Source organism: Eurytemora carolleeae, unplaced genomic scaffold (assembly GCF_000591075.1).
Source record: "Eurytemora carolleeae unplaced genomic scaffold, Eaff_2.0 scaffold79, whole genome shotgun sequence".
In the NCBI taxonomy this organism is placed as follows: domain Eukaryota; kingdom Metazoa; phylum Arthropoda; class Copepoda; order Calanoida; family Temoridae; genus Eurytemora; species Eurytemora carolleeae.
In genome coordinates, this window is record NW_019396020.1 from 154199 (window position 1) to 174613 (window position 20415).

The window sequence follows — 20415 nt, forward strand, 5'->3', positions numbered from 1 at the left end:
TTCTAAATAAAAACAATGATTTTTATTAATTTTAATATAAAATCTACATTTATTTTATTTTACTTGTGTGATCATTTCGTAAAAAAAAATTAGAAATATGTGCTTTTTAGAACTGGAGAAAAATATTCCAACAATCTCTTTTCTTTAAGGTGTTTTAATGTTCCATCCTTAATTTTTGATTAATATAAATTTGGCTTGATTATATATTTTTATCCATAATAAACGTAGAAACGTTACAACCGGGGCCAATTTTTTTTGTCACGTAAATCACATGACACTAAAGAAGGTCCGAGTAAAAAGTTTGATTTTTTAATGATTCTGAAAATCCACCAATTGAAACAAACAAATTTGCGTAAGTTTATATTGTCATTTCTTTATTTTTATTTTATTTAAAAAATATTCTAGCCCTCCGCCCCCTTTTCTTATTAGATAAATGATTTAGGTGCTCGCTGAACCTTCTTTAGAAATCTAGATTCTGTATTTCCCATAAAAAGATGTGTCATCAAGTTTAAATGTAATTCTACCTTTTATCTCTGAAATAACCTGGTTAACATAAGTCTAAATTATATTTATTTATATTTAACAATTTTTTTTTCAATTACAATATAAACGGATAAAACAAATAACAAAATTATTTTAGAATTACAAATCACATATTTTATGAGAGTATTTATTATCACCAGAATATTGATTATCGTTTATAATACAGGATATCACTTTTTAGGTATATGCATAAATAAAATATACTGTTTTCTAAATTTTGAGATACAGTTTTTAAGAACAGGATACAATATTTCAGGTTGTAGGGTATAGTTTTTCAGAATATAAGGTAAAGTTTTACTAAAATGAATTATATCGTTTTTAAGAATAAAGAATAAAGTTTTCCTTGGAATTAAACAATAAATAATAGATAAAAATACTGGCAAGTGTTAAGAATACTGAAAAGTATAATGGGTACTGAAAAAGGTTCAGGATACTAAAAAATGTTCAGGATACTGGAAAGTGTTAAATATACTGGAAAGTGTTCAATATGCTGGAAAATACTCAATATACTGGAAAGTGTTCAATATACTGGAAAGTGTTCAATATACTGGAAAGTGTTCAATATACCGGAAAGTGTTCAATATACTGGAAAGTGTTCAACGTTACTGGAAAGTGTTCAATATACTGGAAAGTGTTCAATATACTGGAAAGTATTCAATATACTGCAAAGTGTTCAATATACTGGGAAGTGTTCAATATACTGGAAAGTGTTCAATATACTGGAAAGTGTTCAATAATCTGGGAAGTGTTCAATATACTGGAAAGTGTTCAATATACTGGGAAGTGTTCAATATACTGGAAAGTGTTCAATAAACTGGGAAGTGTTCAATATACTGGAAAGTGTTCAATATACTGCAAAGTGTTCAATATACTGCAAAGTGTTCAATATACTGGAAAGTGTTCAATATACTGGAAAGTGTTCAATATACTGGAAAGTGTTCAGAAAACCTCCTTCCTGAATCTAAATCCAAATTGTTCACATTTGCTTCTCAGAATTTTGCCCAGTGTTTGGTTTCCGCAGTAGAATACAGTAATATCTCCTTTCCTCTCCATCCGTAGTTTTGTAAACACTTTGTCCCAGTTTGGTCTTCCTAAATATATTTTCAAATTTAATAATAAACTTTCTTATGTTACTTTTAAGGGATTTTCTCGTCAAAATGCCATGCAACATTTACAACAGAACCCTTCAATTTTTATCTAACAAGAAAATCCTGTAAATATCGTCTTTGCTCAGTAAGGAAATTAAAAAAAAACGTTCTAGGATAAAATCATGAAACAAAGGAAAATCTAACAAACAAACTGCCAGGAAAAGATAAGATTAAAATAAGATTAGTTTTAAACAATTTTCTCCTTATAGACGCAACATATAGAAGCAAGATTAGTAGTAATCACCATCGAATATTTTTCGACCTAAGTCTATAATCCTTTTAATTTTCGCGAACACTCCCTTTAAAGAGTTACAGGTCGTCATTAAAGTAAGGTATACCTGCATTAGTTCTAGATCTAAGCCCTGTAACAAGATCTCTATCCTCCTTCCTGTGAAGTATATCTAGAGCAAGCTGGAGGGAAACTGCTTTCATGTCGGATTTTTGTAGTGCTGAGGTTACATACATATGCATATCCAGGAATCTACGGAAATAAATATATTTTTATTCTATTTACTTAGGCAGCAAATAGACCCTTTTATCTTATTCTATAAAAAGTACGCAAGAATCATTCATCTATTTCCAAAAGAAATTTTTTTCTTTTCTTTTCCTTTCTTAATTTACTAGATAATTTTCAAAATAAAAAAAAACTAATTTTTTAGATTACCTTTCCATCTCTCCTCCATGAACCGCCTGCTCCAGCTCTAGTTTAGAGAGCAAGGTTACAAACCATTCAAAACTTTTTTGATCTCTGTTTATCCAGAAAAAATCTACTTTTCTCAGATTGAGCATAGTTGTGTGTAACCTGTCCGACCACTGATATTTACAGTTTGGACAGGTTTGTTTAACACTATAGTATCTCAGCATAATGGATTGAAGGATGGAGGCAAAGGGTGTGACTCCTATTCCAGTACCTATGAGAACTGCATGCTCAGCTCTGTATATATTACTAGATGGAGAGCCAAAGGGTCCGTCTACATATATCTCCAGGGGCTTCTGGAGTTTGGTGGTTCGTCCTATTATCTTAGTTTCACTTAAACCTTTCTCCAGGTCGTTATTGCTACTAAACTCTTGTTTATCACAGGTACTAGAGTTTTCTGAACTATCAGAGTTTTCAACTGTGTCGTATCTGATAACTCTCTGCTTCATACTAAGATATCTGGCACTAGGGAGAGATCTATTCACAAGGTCATTGCATTCATCATGCCAATGTTGATTATTCATCTCCAGGCTCATCTTTCTCAGCTTCTCCGCTCTCTTGGCCATTCTCTGCTTCTGCCGTTCCTCGTCTACAGCATATTTGTTTGCTATATTCATGAAGGTTGCGTCAACTTCAGGTTTATTCTTTCTAGCAATAGTTTTTATACTTTTAGTCATCCTTCTCTTTACAGATCCGTAGAACTGATCAATATTACTACAAGGTCGGAGAAGGCCTCGGTTTTGACGATCGTGCTCGGCCTCGAAGAATTTGTAAAGTTTGTTTGTCCAGCCTCCGACGCCTCTGATATGCAAGGTGAACTCTCCTTCAACCTCCGGAGCGGAGGATATTGTGAACGGATGCCATTCAGTTTTACAAACAGATGGAATCTAAACAATTTTTAAATACAAAACTTTAATATTTTAGAGCATTGAAAGGAGAATATTTGACTGAAAAATGTGTGCGCACAATTTCATTGAAAATTTGAAATTCAATTATGTTTACTTCTTCTTCTGCATAACAAAGAAATCCTAACAAATATATGAAACTGCTAGCTTGACAACCCAGCGTTGCCCAGAGTATACTCATATTTACTCCCGCTGTTTACCCGTGCTTGTTCGTAAATTACGATTTTAGCTATTTTTTCCCATAAAAGTGAACCCTCTCATCCAACCAAACCAAGCTAAGAACCATCCCGTGGTTTTCCAAAGCTCCTCAATAAAAAGTTAAGGTTGATCGGTCCAGGGGTTCATGAGTTATGATCAGAGATTACAACATTATATAAAACTATATTTAAATTATTTGTTTTTTAATCAGGGAAACTTTCTTATTTTATTTTCTCATCGATGAAACTAAAATTACCTTGATAAAAACCCAGTCTCCTGGAGAAAATTTAAACCCTTCAGGTCGTTTAATAATCAGATTAGTTACACGAGAAGGTAGAAGAACTCCGGCACTGATCTGGGTTTGACCGTGCCCAAAGAATGAAGAGAGGAGTCTGTAGATGACCTCTCCAGCCCAGATAATGGCCGGGCAGAGTAAAATCTTCCAAAAATCCGGGCAATGGAATATCAAGAGGATAAAGTACAGGAAGTACAGCATATGGGTGAAGTAGAAAACCTAAATAAAAGATGTATTTTCTAAAGGACAACTTCGCCAATTTCTATAAGAGGTTAAACGAGTAATGTTTTTTTATATTTACTAACTGAAGTGCCCAACGTTACCCTTGGAATTTTAAAAACACTTTGGGAACAAATAAGAAATTTTGAAAATTTTAATTTTTGAAAAAATTCTAATTTGTTAAGCCTATGTCACCCCCATATATATATATATATATATACATATATAAGTTTAGAGCTTTATCATCATACATTTTAATACAAGTTAAATATGTTTACTTGAAAATGTCCACTTCTTCTAACTACAGGGAGGGAGCAGAGAAACATGATAGTTAGGCAAACCATGAGAGCTACTCCGGTAGGATTTGCTGCTCCTCCGATCAATCCGAATACTCCAGGTCGTGTTGTGAGTATCCAGTCATAATAGGTATATGGAGAACCTTCCGGACATATCTGAAGAGAAAAGGATTCAAAATATTTTCTCTTTTTCTTATTTTAGGGAAATAGACAAAGACTGTAAAAATATGAAAGCGGGACACAGAAGAAAAAAATCATAATTCACAAAACTCTACATCAGAAGGAAGAGCATCTCAATTATTTTTACAACATATCGACTCAATAAATTTTAAATTCTGATTTTAAAAAGAAACTAGGACCCAGACATATGTATATAAAGCTAAGAGATAAACTGTTTATTTCAAAGCTATATAAGATTAATGCTGACTAAAAAGTCGATATTAAAAAAAAGATATTTAAGACTGAAAATTAACAGTTTGTGAGAGAAATTTGTGGATTTCCTGATAATCATTTTAACTTCCTCAGACTATTTTAAATGTGTAATCAGTACCTGGCAGACTGATATACTGGTGGGAAGGGTTAGGCCAGGAGGTATCTCCAGGGACTGGTTAGAGCACAGAGAGGAGGAGTTACTGTCGACACTAACTACTTCACAACCAGGAGGAGGGTTGTATCCAAGCATTTCTGAGCACCCCTCCCAGTAGGTACCTTCATAGAAACAATTAGCTCGAGTACCCCTCCCAGTAGGTACCTTCATATAAACAATTAGCTCGAGTACCCCTCCCAGTAGGTACCTTCATAGAAACAATTAGCTCGAGTACCAGTAGGTACCTTCATATAAACAATTAGCTCGAGTACCGTTGGACAAGCATATATTTAAAAAACTTTAGTATTTATATTTGAAAATATCAAACTATTATGAAGAGCTGTAATATATAGTGTTGATAAATCTAAGGGGATTTTTCAATTAGCAAATATAAGTTTTGGTTGAGAACTGAGATCAAAGAGAACTCAATCAAGAGTTGTTTAAAACTAATATTAATAGAGATTCACTTCCTCTTTACAGGAACTGTCAACGTTTTAAAGCAATTTTTCATGCAGATAAAAGGGTGCCATCAACGACATGCGTCCCTTTAAATCTTAGTCCATCATCATCATCATCAATACCTGTGAGCTGGATGAATTTGACCGGATCAGGTTGAACATTGATTCCAAAATTACATAAGTGCATGATTGAATGAAGGAGGGACTGGAAGAATATTAATGTACCAGTTATCTAAAAAATAAATACATATTTCACTTAAGTTGAATTTTAAATCTGATAAAATAAACGTATTTTTCATAGAATTTTTTTTTTGTATGAAAAAAAGTAAGTTTTGTCGAACTGTTAAAGAAATGTACTGATTGTATGATGTAACAAATAAAGATTTGTTTTGTGGCTGTACAAAAAATCTTAAATAGAAAATACTCTTTAACCAAAAAGAATTCAAATACCAACGCTTTTAATGCATACCTAAAAATAATTTTGGATTTATGAGAGGTCATGATATATGAATATGAATGAATATATATAAATCGAATTTAAAACGGAAAGTATCCGTAAAAAAATTTGCAACAACAAATAATGAAAGGAACTGCTTGATCCTCTCAAGCTTAATTGTTAAAGTTGCAGGTTACAAAGATGAAAAGTGTAAAAAAATTAGAGTTTGAGGCGATTCATCAATTTTATTCAACTAATCAATTTATATACAAACTAATTTTACTAGATTACTTTGAAATTAGATACTTTTTTGAGAATGAAATTGTATAAAGATATGTATTATGTATATTATATATATATATATATTCACCTTATGAAGATAAATATTATGATCCAGGGGAAGAATATTTCCTAACCCAAACTTTCTTAGAAGAGAAATTGTATACCGGAGAACTGAAATATTTAAATATACAATATATTATTCATATTTAATTGTCAATATTATAAAAGTAGGTATAAATAATTTAAAAAGTTGTTTTAGATATTTCAACCCAATATTTTAATTTTACCTAATAATAAAACAAGAACGGTGTTAAAAAGTATTGCTCTCGCACATCCTCTTGATATCATATAGAATATGTTCGGAGTAAATCCACTTAAAGAACTAAAATCCTGGAAAAAAAGAAACATTAATTTTCACTTTTTACATTGATGATTTTAAATTCTGGATTCTCTTTGAAAATTGCTGGAGAATTTACTCAGCAGAGACAAGGATGGAAATGAACGGAATTTGTCTCTTTTCTAAGAAAAAGAACACGACACCTTATATAAAGGGTACTATATGGTATCGGACATGTATCTCTTTAATGGAACTTTGTCGACAGTCCCTTTAACCCTAACCCTAACCTAACCTAACCAACCAAGCGGCCATTGCATTTTGTGAACAATCCCATCAGAAGGGAAAGGGGCATAACTAGTTTGTTTTAATTACCTTAAAGTAGACAGCTCTCTGAATGAAAAGGATGAGGTTTATGATGATGATGAAAGTTATGAAGGAGATGAGTGGGATATTATTCGTCCAGTAATCCCTGCTCAAATGTCTGAATGTGAATTTCTCTTTCATGATTTCAATTCTAGTTTTCTTCTTTCTTGGAGGAGGAGGTAGAATCCATTTGTTAAACATTAAACTTAGATTATTCAACAAACCCTCTTCTCTAAACCAAAATAGTAAATAAACTATGATGTTTAATCCACGTGTTATTGACGTTAGTTAGGTTCTTGCAAAAATAAATTTTTTGATTCTCCTTTTACGTCAAATGTTCGTTTATTTGGACTTTGTGGATGTAAAATAAAAACAGAGGTATTTTTTTACTCCAAAAAATAGGAACTTTAATGAATTAAGTTTTTAGATAGAAAATAACATGGATTTTTACTATTTTGGGGTTTTCCTTAGCATTTGGTTTCTAAAATCATCTAAAGTCATGGCAGATCCATTTTCATGTACTCCGTCCTGAATATTATAAATTGTAGCTGTATGTACACTGTAAATTTTGCAATGTATATCAATTATTACATTAATAAAGTTTGAAATATCTATGGTTGGGTTTTAAACGGAGAAAGGTTGTTTTAAAGATATATGGGATTAGAAAATCTCAGTTTTTGACAAAGATTCAAATCCTTTGACAATGTTGAGTTGTAAAATTAACGAAAAATATCTAAATATGAACCTGGAATATTGCGTTGGTAAGGTTGGCAAGCTCTTCCTCATTAAACTCCATCTCATTCTCTTTCATACACGCTAAACAGATTATAATTTAGAACATATTGGAAACATGCTTTTTAAAACAAAAATTTTCTATTCCCTATACAGTAATATAGAGAAAACTCTGGAATAGAAAGACGACTTTTAGACTCAATTTATGACTATAAATAGTGCAATGCACAGGACACACCACAATTGTGCGGTGTAAAAAGGCCCAATTCACTTAAAAAGTGATATAATAAAACTATTTGCTTTGTAACCACATCTAATACAATTAATTATTGAAATAATGTCGTCTTCCTCTTCTACAGTTTTCTGAATACCACTGTATCTTTAGAACCTAAAGCTGTAATCTTTTAAACTTAGATTATTTGATCTAACAGAATGCATAGTTTGAAATATCAAAGATTTACTATTTTGGATTGTAAAGATATAGAGTGAAAAAATCGAGTTTTTGAAAGAAAAAAAAACTCTAATCCTTTGCTTACAATCTCACGAATATGTTTGTTAACAAGAAAATGATTACCTCTAAGAACTTCTCCATATTCCTTCTCCGTCAAAAGTTCATTATTATCAGCGTCATAGATCTAAACAATATTTATAATTATTTAACCATTAAAATTATAATATTTTTTTGTATTTAAATATTTATTCGTTCAGACAGGTTAAGTTAATATTGATAGTAATATTGATAACGATTATAATTGCAAAAGTTAATTTAATAATAAATTTTGAAAAAGTATTTCATTGATAAATATTTTTTTTTTACGTATTAAAATAGCACACACACAAAAACCTAATTAATATCTGTATGGTAACCTTGAATAGAAACTGTATTTTCGTTTCATTATCCTGAACCGAGAACCTGGAAACACATTCTAACATCTCTGCTAGAGAAACCGTCCCGCTCCCGTCCCGGTCAAACACAGAGAATATCCGTCTTACGAAGAAATCATCCTTGCACGGGATTATTCGACGGAATTCATCTGAAAATATCAAAGTTTAGGATTAAATCAATTTAGAAAGACATTTACATTTCTCTTTCACATAAACTCGACTAACTCTTCAGTAAGTAATTTAAATCTGACTGACGTCCTTTCACTGATACGAGTTCAGTGCAAAGGAAATGAGTTTTTGCCACAAACTCAAATCTTCTGATCCCAATATCTTTGCAACCTGATGGTGCAAACCTTTGATATTTCAAACTTAGATTATTTTATTTATAAGAATTAATAGTTTGAAATATGTAAGGTCTACGACATTGGGTTACAAAGATATAATGATTAGAAAATCAGAGTTTGTGGCAAAAACTCAATTCCTTTGGATTTATTTAAATCGTATTCCTCTAATTTTTAATCTTATATGTGTAGGATAATATTATAAACCCATAAACTAAACCTGCCTAAATATTAAACCTACCCAAAGAATAAACCTATTAACAGACTAAAATTGCCGAAAAATAAACCGACCCAGAGAATAAACCAAAACCCAAAAAATAATCATACCCAAATACTAAACCTTCCAAAAAACGAAACCTTAATTAAAAACTTAAACCCACAAAATAAACCTATCTAAATACTAAGCCTTCCAAAGGACAAAACCTACTGAGAGACTGAACCTACCCAGAGACTGAACATACCCAGAGACTAAACCTACCCAGAGACTAAACCTATCCAAAGTTTAAACCTACCCATAGACCAAACCTGACAAAACTAAACCTACCCAGAGTAAAGAAAGATTTATCCGGACCAAGAACATTTGTAAACATTTTCCGTAGTCTAGAGATACAATCCTCTAGTTCAGATTCACCTCGTTCATTCCTAGAATATTTATTTCTAATCAATATTTTCAATTTGATCTAATTTTTAAATACTTATTATTGACAGTTTGTTAGTTTGAGGTTTGAAAATTTGAAGTTAGTTTACTTCAACTCAGATTAGAGTAGAACAGACAAATGATTAAGATGGATTCTGCTCTATGTCATCTAAGAGCTATAAGGAAAACTTTACAGTTTTAAACTTTTCTGAAGAATTCTACAAACCAAGAGACACTGCATAGAAACAAGCTTTCATACAAACTATGGAGAGGAGTAAAAGTAAAAGAAGAAAAAAACCTGAAACCCCAAATACGCAATTTTCAATTTTGAATCGTAGAGTAACTGAATTTTTGTTACAAAGTCAAATTTTGTAATCCCTATCTATTTGCAACCTGATAGTGTAAACCTTTGCTAGTTCAAACTTAGACCATTTAATCTAACACAATTCATAATTTGAAACAGCAAAGGTCTACAACATCGGGTTGCAAAGAAATAGGGAATAGAAAATAAAGTTTGTGGCGAAGACGCTATTAAACATTAAACGGATTCCTAAGAATCGAGAATTTCAAAAAAAAGAATTTTAAATATTTTTGACTTGCTTTATTGTATTTAGGAGATTATACATTTCTATATTGTCAGTTTTTAACCATGGAGAACAATAAAGCTTAAAACAGTTCTCTTTTAACAGGTGCTGTACTAGAGTGAAATATCACTGAAAAAACCCTTGACAATATATAGAGGTTACTGAAGCCAGTTTGTCACCTAAACCAGATGTGAAACTTGTAACTATATTTATATATAAATGTACATAATAAATATACAGTCATTCAGTAATTATATAAAACATATGTAATATTTATATTAATTTAGTGATATTTATGTTATTTTCTACATTTTTTTTATTTTTGAATGAAGTAAAAATAAAGATACGGTTTTCTATACCTGGAGGTGAGCATCATCATGGTTTCCATCAAAGCTTCCACGGAGCAGGACTCATTCTCCGTCTTCGTCATGTTCATTATCTTCTGGGATACACCTCGACACGAGATTATCTAAACAAAATCATTATATCTATACAATTTCTTTTGTTTTTTAGAAAAGGTTTACACCATCAGTCTGCAAAGATATAAGGATTAGAGTTTAAGGTAAGTAATCAGTTCCTGTTGCATTCATTTTGTTTTGTAAATTATAAATGATTTTCTAATAGCACGTCACATAAAAAACAATAATATTTATGGATTCTAATTCTAATTATAGCAATCTGTTACAAACCTTTGATATTTTAAAGTTTGAATTTTGTTGAATCAAACCTTTATTCCAGTGAAATGGATACTTTTATAGTTTACATAATGTTCTGATTGACATGAGAAGAATTTAAGGCCCTGATCACTTCAACTCTATGTGATAAACCAACCTTGTGAAAAGAATCCGGGTCTACAGGGCTATCTCCAGATATAAGATATGTTACAGCTTCAACTAGTTCAACAAAATCATTTCTACTCGTCAACAACTAAACAGTTAAACAGTTTATAGAGTTACTAGAGTACTCAGGATACTGGATACAGGATACAGGATACAGGATACTACACTTTATAGGGTACAGAACACTACAGTTTATAGTATACAAGATATATGATACAGGATCCAGGATACAAAATTTATATCCAGGATATGATAGAGGATACATCATGAAATGATAGAGGATCCATGATAAAAATGTTATCTCCAAGATATGATACAGCATACACCTGTCAGAATATAAGATCCAAGATATATGAAAGAGCTCGGACTAAAAATGATTATTTACCCGTGTTGAAGATTTAAGAGTATCAATCCAGTCCTGTTGAACCAGGAACCCACTCTTTGTTGAATCAAACAGTTGGAAGAGAAGGTTGGAGAAACAGGGCTTTTGAAGAAGATTCTCCAGTTCTTTCACAGTTATCATCTTATCCTCCATTATTCTAAATTAGGAAATATCATGAAATTGGACTCATGAACAGTTTTTCTCAATTGTTTTAACTTGCATATCCGATTCATAGTGGTACCCTTTAAACATTTATCTGATTAACAGTGGCACCCTTTAAACATATATCTGATTCACAGTGGTACCCTTTAAACATATATCTCAGCAATAACGAGAAAGATTTTGTAGTTCTTTAAAAGTGATGAATTCTGATAATTTTGGTATTTGTCTTTGATTCTTAAATTCGCAAGTCACTTTTATAGAGAAACCAAATAGTTGAGAAGAATTAATTTTAATCTAGAAAAAAACTCCTGCATATTGCATGCTACATCAAGTAGACTTTAAGAGTACCGTTGTGAATCGGACATTCCACTTTGTAAATGGAGGCACCTAAAATTACGCTTTAATGATGATATTTTTCAAAAACATCAAACAATAAATCCTGAAAGGTTTACCTCCTTGAACATGCATTATATTAATATATTTACTTTTCTAACTCCTGTCTAAGAAGGCTTAGCTGGCTTTGTCTTCGATAATCCAGGGATAAACGTCCTTCAAGCTCAGACTTCTCTCTCAGTATTCCTGGCATCCCGGAGCAATCACTAAATATAAACCATAAATAACAGGATCAAGTCTGTTGCTTGTTGAGTTGTATATAACAGAAAATCCAAAAATAGTTTTATTTTCAAAATCGTGAATGTATGATGTCTCTAGTTCAGTTGATTTACCTCTGTTCCTCTGTAATAATATGTTTAAGGTTATATAGAGGGCAATATATTGTATACAGTATAATGTAGTGAATCCCCCTTTTTCAGACGGAGCCTTCAGACTCGGTGAACCATTATCTATCGATCTATCTAGCTATCTATCTATCTGTATATCTATCCTTCTATCTATATTTCTATCTGTGCCGGTCTTTTACCTGTTCTAAATTACTTGAAAACATTAAAGTTTGGCTAAACCAAATTCCAACTGTACAACGACACTCTAAACTAGTTAAAAATATCGGAACTATTGTGTCGATATTGTTAATCTTGAACCCTTGATATCGATATCTAATGTAAGCACTTTTAATTTTGAAAATAAATGTTTGAACACAAAAGCTATAAAATTCTGACTGTATGAGCTGTATCGGATTAAACTCTAACAGTATATTTTCTAAAACATAAAGCCCAAGTTCACATTTTATTGGTGAAAATTGTTTTGAAAGAGATGACTCACTAATTGATAAACCAGGACATCTGAATCCCTGTGGACGAGGAAAAAATAAAATTCTTTAAAACAATCGGTAATCCCAATTTTTCTTCATTAGCGACTGTTTTAATTTGAATTTTGAGGACGGTGTATCCTTGCATCTTTGGTTTTGCAATCTCATGGAAAAAAGTTTGTGCGAATTGAAATGCAGTTGTGCAAATTTTTACACAAAGGGAAACAAGTAAAGCCTAGTCTAGACCTAAGTAAACTATGACAAAGTGCAAAATAATATCACGATTTAGTTTAATGTCGATTTTTGAACAGATTAAGAAAAATATAAGTCTTTAAAATATCAGCCCTCAGAACACGGATTTGTTAAAACATTCTCTCCTTTAGATATCCCTGCTGGATTCCGAACAATGAGATTGATTGCGTGCAATTTTTTCAAAATTAATCTCGATATCCACAATTCTAAAGTTTTCAGCTCTGATGAAGTACCTGAGATGTTTATCTAGATCCGGTATAGATGAATTTTCCACCTCATCCTCATCCATAGATGCAAAATTATAATCTCCAGATATTGATCTTACAGTACTATAATCAGCCTCCTGTAAACTACTAGCTGTACAGTACTCACCATCCTGTACACTAGCTACACAGTACCCACCATCCTGTACACTACTAGCTGTACAGAAACCAGGATCTATCGCATTAGACGCAGTACAATTATCTCTTGTGGCCTCATTTTCACTACATTCAGTACAAAATTCGATATCATTAAATGCAATACCATATTGAAAATCGTTTTCACTGGGTACTGTATAATAGCTGGTATCTTTTTCATTGTCTCGAGTACAATAATCAGCATCTTTTTCACAAGCGGCAGTCAAATATCCCGAATCTTTTTCACTGGCTGAAGTAAAATATCCAGAATCTTTAGAACTTGAATTTCTTTCTAAGAATATATTCCCAATGTCTCCAGTTTTGGTTTGAACGGATAACCGCTCCTGGATTGGTTCAGATTGTATACCAGACGGAGAGTGGGTTGTGTTGCGCGTATCCATGCTCAGATTAGACTGAGAGAAGCGAACGAACCATGCCAGCCTTACTTTTACATTTTCTTCAGCTTTGCAGATACATCGCTACTTTTTATAAATGCATGATGTATCCATGGGAATCCAGGATTATTTTCATTCATGATCGTAGAAACCACATTTGGTGTTGATAAAATGAAGAACTATTATTAAATTCGTTCTAGGTTCTTTTTATCCAGTCATGCAGTCTTATTTTGTTTACAAGCCCCCCCCCCCCTGCAGGCATAGGGGTTTTAGCTGTTCATATTTAAAAATGAAGAGTTATTTTCAGGCAATACACGTCCCATCCCGACCTTGGGTTGCACGCCTAAATTATGATAAACTTAAATCATGACTGGACACCATGAGAAAGGAACCGAAGAGCTAAAGCTTACCTCAGAGGTACAGAACTGACTACTCTATTAATTAATTAATAGTGTGGTCAGTTCTGTACATCACGATATGTTTACGTATCTATTCACTGAACACTTGTATATAGATTCAGTGATCGTATTTCTGGGGGTGCAGTGGCTCAATGTAGATAATTGAATATTTCTTCAAAAAGATATACACTTAATATGGATTGTAAACACAGGAATTGTATGCTGCAGTAAAGGAATTGAGTCTTTTTTAACAAACTCTGGTTTTCTAATCCCTTTATCTTTTCAATCCAGTGCTGTAGACCTTTGATATTTCAAACTATGAAATATGTTAGATTAAATAAGATTAAAAAGTTTGAAATATCAAAGGTTTACACCAACCGGTTGCAGAGATATAGGGATTAGAACATTTGAGTTTGTGGCAAAAACTCAGATCCTTTTAGTTGAGTTGTTTGTTTATGGTAAGACAAGATTGACAAAATATTGAATAGTGAGATCAATTTTTCAAAATTCCAAAATACTGTACATTGCTAGACCTTTTAAGGTTGGGGAGACTCCACCGTACATCCCTCAAGTTATATTTGCTAAATTCCATAAATTCCTCCCCTAGAAATATGATCAATCTATATACAAGTGTTACAGTGTTAATTACGTAAACATATCATGATGTACACAACCAACCACCCTATTAATTAATTAATAGAGTAGTCAGTTCTGTACATCTTAGGCAATCTTTACCTCTTCCTTTCCTTTCTCTTTGTTGGACACTTTTTGGTACAAGTATTCTATCAACGTGGCTGATAGAATGCATATTGCACATTTAGTAACGTTGAATTTGGTTTTTGATTACATTTCAGATATTGACAAATATGAAAATTAGTGGAGATATTTTTAATTCCGCAAATCTATTAGCAGCCAATAATATTTTGCTGATATCCAAGTTTCCTATGCTAAATCTAATGGTTGATAAATACAAAATTCAAATCCAAACATTTTGAACTGAAAGGCTGACAGGCTTTCCGGTTAGGGTATTCATACAAAATGCAAGACTTAACAAAAAATTCTTTTGGGGGATTCTCCAGATTATTCCACTTGGGGAAATTTCCAAAGAATATTTTTTAGAATTTTATCTGTTTCCATTCCGTCGGCGAACTTTCTTTTGGTCTTAGAAAGTCGGTAATATCCCAAGAATCATAATTAATGGATTTACTATATATATATATTATTTGCAAAAGTGAACTGAAGTAGGAACTATTGAATCTCGGGGTCAAGCATTGACTTATTTACCCATTACTTTAGACTTTTTCCTTTATCCTTTACCCTGAACCTAGCTATACCCCTTACGCTAGACCTTTCTCCTTATCATTTATTCTCAACCTTTCCATACCCTTTACTGTAGACCTTTCTCCTTATTATTTATCCTGAACCTTTCCATACCCTTTACTGTAGACCTTTCCCCTTATCCTTTATTCTGAACCTTTTTATACCCTTTACTGTAGACCTTTCCCTTTTTCCTTTATTCTGAACCTTTCCATACCCTTTACTGTAGACCTTTGCCCTTATCCATTACTCTGAACCTTTCCTTTTGATTCGGTCTAAATTATCCTGCGCAAACATAGTTAAATTATATGTTTAAAGTAGTTTATTTAAATCTCATATTATTGACTGTCTAGAAGCATGTGGGGGGNGTCAGTTTTGATGATCTTAGACCAATTTTAATGACACCAAAAAATGCATAAGAAATATTGTTTGCAAAGCCTTTAGAGCCCATACTGGGGTTATTTTTAAAAAATTTGAAATTTTTTAAGTCCCTGATCTTATCAAATTTAAATCATTTTGTTTCAAGTATGATAAAGCGAATAGTCTACTTTTCTTTAAAAACTTGTTCACTCCTTTAAGTCCTTTAAGCCGAGAAACCCTTTCTGAACAGTATATTCTGAAAGTACAATTGAAAAAAAGTTAAATTCCTTTCCTAGCTATACGCTTCCAAAAACAGAATAACCTTAGTCTTATTTTTAGAATCTTAACTTTCGATACTTTAAGAAATATATTAAAACAATATGTATGTATATGTATGTATAAAGGTCCTAACTCTACTCTTTCTATAAATCTTTCAGTTTTACAAGTGGGCGTTGTTCTTAAATTAAAGGGAGTAACCGGCAATACATTGTATTTGAACTTTGTGAAGAAATTTTTTAGGATTCATTTGAGACATGTAAAACATTTTAATGGTGTATAACTACTGAGTTTGAGCGCAAAGTCTTTTAAAATCATCCTTTTGGGTGGTAACGTTTCGAGAATCAATATTTTAGAAATTATTAAATAACAAGGAAAAAAATGTATCTTAAATTCTGTAGTAAACTAATTAGATGAGTAGGAACAAATTTCTCAATAGAAATTTATCAGTAAATCAATGTTAGAATCAATAATTTCTTTTTTATCATTATAGTGAATTTCTTATTCTTTACGACTTTGTTCGCAGATTTCTACAAATTTCTGAAAATGTCGTCTTTTCAATAAAAATTCCAGAAAATCTACAGAAAATGGTAGTGAACAATGAGAGATCACAGAAACTAATAACTGAAGATTGCACTCGCACTAAGCAATTAATAAACTGCAAAAAAAGAACAAATTATTCGTCTAAAATATCCTAAAGGAATTCAAACTTTGCCACAAATTCAGTTTTTGTAAAACCTATATCTTTGCAACCTTATGATGTAAACCTTTGATATTTCAAACTTACATTATTTGATCTAATATCTTTCATAGTTTGAAATATTAAAGGTCTACGACATTGGGTTGTAACGATATTGAATTTTGAAAATCAGAGTTTGTGGCAAAAACTCAATTCCTTTGTATTCTACAATATTGCACTATCACAAAAACACAACACAACACAAGTTGCACATTAACCCTTATATGTTTAACTACTTTTCGCAATTCATTTCATCCGACCTTTCTACAGTTTTCTCATTTATTGAGGGTCACCCGGTGTCACTAGTCAAATATAGGGTCTTCAGGGTTTTTAGACTTAATCAAAAAAACTAGTATATGATGATGTTTTATGATGGTATAGTAACAGATTCACGTTTCAAGTAATCTTGAGCATTTTCGTTACACACAACAAAATTTACAAACTATTTGAATATTTTGTATTATGCTACACATAATATCAATACTAACCATAGAGAATATATTCTCTATGATACTAACCCTATTTTAATCTTCCTTTACCTTAACTGGCTAACAAACCATTTAAGTAAATGTTCAACTCTTAGATTTAAAAAATATACAACAAATTTTTTAAGTTAAATACAAGATTTAGAGCTGGAGAAATACACATGGATTTTTACTTTTTGGGTCTTTGTATCTTACTCAATTATGCAAATCTATCAGTTTCTTAAGTGTTCTGTCCTGCAAGATTCTTAACATGTATTTATCAAATTTTGTCGTGTGTAATGAAAATGATCAAGAATACGTAGTGGATTCAGACGAGAATTGAAAAACTTGATTTTCTTTTTAGGCCCTACATGAAGAATTTTCAACTCAACGTGAATCTGTTAAAATACCATCATAGATTAACAACATATACTTATTCTTTAGATCAAGTTCAAAAACCCTAAAGACCTGATATTAGACTAGTGGTGCTAAATCTGAAACAGACACCGTCAAGCACATATGCAGCTTAATTTCATAATTTTCATTACTATTAAACATACACCGAAATTTGATTTAAATGTAATCTTTTCTTATCATCAAATTCCATACTTCCACAAAACATAAAAATTGAAATTAAATTACTTTTTAAATTTGTTTTTAAATGAAATATTAAGCAACTTTTGACCGTGATATAAAGTAGTAATTTTAATACAAATATGAAGTTGTGATATGGAAAAAAACTTTTATTTTCCGTTGATGAACTTAATGGAAACCACAGAGTATCAGACTTGAACCTGCAGAATCAAAGAAGTGAAATATATTTCAACTGGGGATTCACAGGATAAAAACCGGAACGGGTTATAACTGTGGGATATTTTAGGGGGTCAGTGCAGGGGGGGGGGAGGTGACTATTTTTTGTCACAATACTCCTTTAAAGATGCATTTGTCTTGTGTTTCATGGTACAACATGGACAAAATGAATTTATTCTGATAATCTTTTCATTTACAAACATTGTATCAATTGTATCTTGCATTGATTTATTATGAATTAAATTTTTCCTGTTCATATATTTATCCTTGAATAGATCCTGTAGACCCGCAATATGTTTATACTGTCGTCTTTGTTACAGAGAACTATTTCGGGGGGAAACATATACTTTATAACTTTTTTACAAGAAATTGCAACGGATTCAAGGTAATCTAGATATTTAAATAGATTCTAACAACTATTATTAAAAGATGTGGGGCGCCGGCCGCCCGCCAAAGTATTAGTTGGGCCATGTTTATAATACCCATTTAAAGAGTTTTCATGGAAATTATCAGTTTTCCGTCGGATTACAACATTACTATGCCTCAGAGACTTCTCTCAAATTAAATTACTCAAGTGACCAGCCCTTATTGACTAGAATAAGAGGTTTATGGTCTAAACTAAATATTGATGACTTCTCCCCCCCCCCTCACGTGGATTTAACGGTTCTGTCAATATTTCAGAAAGCTTTGACTTATGATCACAATTTGACCCCTTATACATAATTTTATAGCCTTTTTTCTGAAATAATTTGTTTTTGGCGTATACATTTTGAATAAAAAGTATAAAATATATAAATCTGTAAGTTTAAAGAGTGTTGAATTATGGACCAAAACACGTTTGATTTCAAATAAAACAAACCGAATGCTTCTCTATCTGGTTAGTTCGGGGTGCCCTGATACCCCATTGTGCCCCCACGCCCAACCTCACCCTCTTTCATCTTCAACCTCTTCCTTTTTTCCCTTTCTGACCTTACGAGTCATGTTATTTCTGCAATCCTGGTGCAACACGCAATCTGAAAATCGACAAGCCAAAGCCAAGAGCAAAATAGTCTAGGAGTTAAGTAAAATTCCTATAGCAAAGAGAAGCAAGAAAAAAAATGGTTTGAGAGATTGAGAGCATGCCATCGTCAGTAAATGGTAAAACGTCGAATCCAAAACTCTCCCATTTATTTGCCTGATAAATCATAGAAAAAAATAAAATCTTACTGAGAAATCTTGAAATAAAGCTAGAACTTTTTTTTCGTAGAATGTAAAATAATTGTCGAACCTAAATCTTACCTAGAAGGCTCTGTTGAAAAAACTGCTAAGATGCCTACTGTCATGTTTGCATTTAGTCTCTGACTGAAACAGTATACAGTTCACACATAGATAAAGATAAATATGCTTCTAACAGATAGATGCCAATATTTGAAAAAATTGTTAATAAATAAAAAACAAACAAATCTTAGAAAATGCAATGATCTAACAGAATTCATAGTTTAAAATATCAAAGTAACAAAGTTCTAAAGATTAGAAAATCAGAGTTTGTGGCAAATACTCCAATCCTTTATGGAAAAGAAAATCAGAGTTTGTGGCAGATACTCCAAGTCTTTTTGGAAAAGAAAATTAGAGTTTGTGGAAATACTCCAATCCTTTTTGGAAATTTTTTTTTTAATTCATAAACAATCAGTTCAAGGCGTAACAAATGAAATATATAGAACTATTTAGAAACATAAGTTTTGTGACTTACGATAAGTTGAAACACTGACATCAGTTTTTATATATTTTCAGAACTTTTCTTCTTGGACAAAAATTCTTGTGACCCTGGAGTTCCAACTAGCTCACAACAGTTTCCTAAACTAAACTAATCCTAAACAAAGCATATCATTTTGCGATCTGAAAAATGATTTAATATAAATCTTTAACGTTTTCTCCCCTTCAGTGCCTTAACAAGAAACGAGTCTATTTGCAGAAATGCCGTCTCCGAAAATTATCAATTTTATGATAATCATTCAGTGTCGTTTAATAAGTTTTTAAAACATTTATTTTTGGATTTAAATTTTAACAAAATGTTGGTTGTTTCATTGGTACAGGATACTAAAATGGACCTCTACTATACTAGCTTGGAACCCCAGCTTAGCCTGGAAACTACGTTTTTCCTATAAATGTCAATCCACTCGGTCAAACCAAGACAAAAACAATTACGTGGTTCTACCGAGTTTTCTAAGCAAAGTTTAAGGCAAATTAGTCGAGGGGTTCATGCGTTATGATCGGACATACAAACAGATAAACGAACACCCAGAGATACTTTATAAATATATATATATTCATATATGCGAGGCACTAAAATTATGATGTAAATACCCTTGATAAGGCGGCCGGATACATATACTACCTAACAGAGATTCTCTTTGAAAATATTTAAACAATTAAAGGGACTGTAAAGGAAAAATGAAAGGGGGTATAGGATGAAACCTGAGAATATCAGGCGTTGAACA

The 20415-nt window shown here is 31.9% G+C and overlaps 1 protein-coding gene across 2 annotated transcripts; it reads right to left on the minus strand.

Annotated features, from left to right (window-relative positions):
* Nucleotides 1-655: 655 nt before the first annotated feature.
* On the minus strand, nt 656-19825 carry LOC111706202 (NADPH oxidase 5). 2 transcript variants are annotated; one of them, XM_023480086.1, is made up of 21 exons: nt 19668-19825; nt 19217-19279; nt 11811-11924; nt 11167-11320; nt 10774-10869; nt 10302-10411; nt 9266-9363; nt 8363-8529; nt 8070-8130; nt 7509-7579; nt 7230-7291; nt 6773-6995; nt 6351-6453; nt 6152-6234; nt 5469-5577; nt 4852-5009; nt 4284-4457; nt 3748-4005; nt 2356-3275; nt 2030-2172; nt 657-1634 (listed from the first exon to the last, which is right to left on the minus strand). In XM_023480086.1, the coding sequence occupies exons 2-21, from the start codon at nt 19258-19260 to the stop codon at nt 1483-1485; spliced, it is 3300 nt and encodes a 1099-aa protein (XP_023335854.1). In that variant the 5' UTR covers nt 19261-19279; nt 19668-19825; the 3' UTR covers nt 657-1482. The 2 variants fall into 2 exon arrangements, with proteins under 2 accessions (XP_023335136.1, XP_023335854.1); XM_023479368.1 differs by lacking the exons at nt 19217-19279; nt 19668-19825 and adding an exon at nt 13015-13977 and having other exon boundaries at nt 656-1634.
* Between the last annotated feature and the right edge of the window lie 590 nt (nt 19826-20415).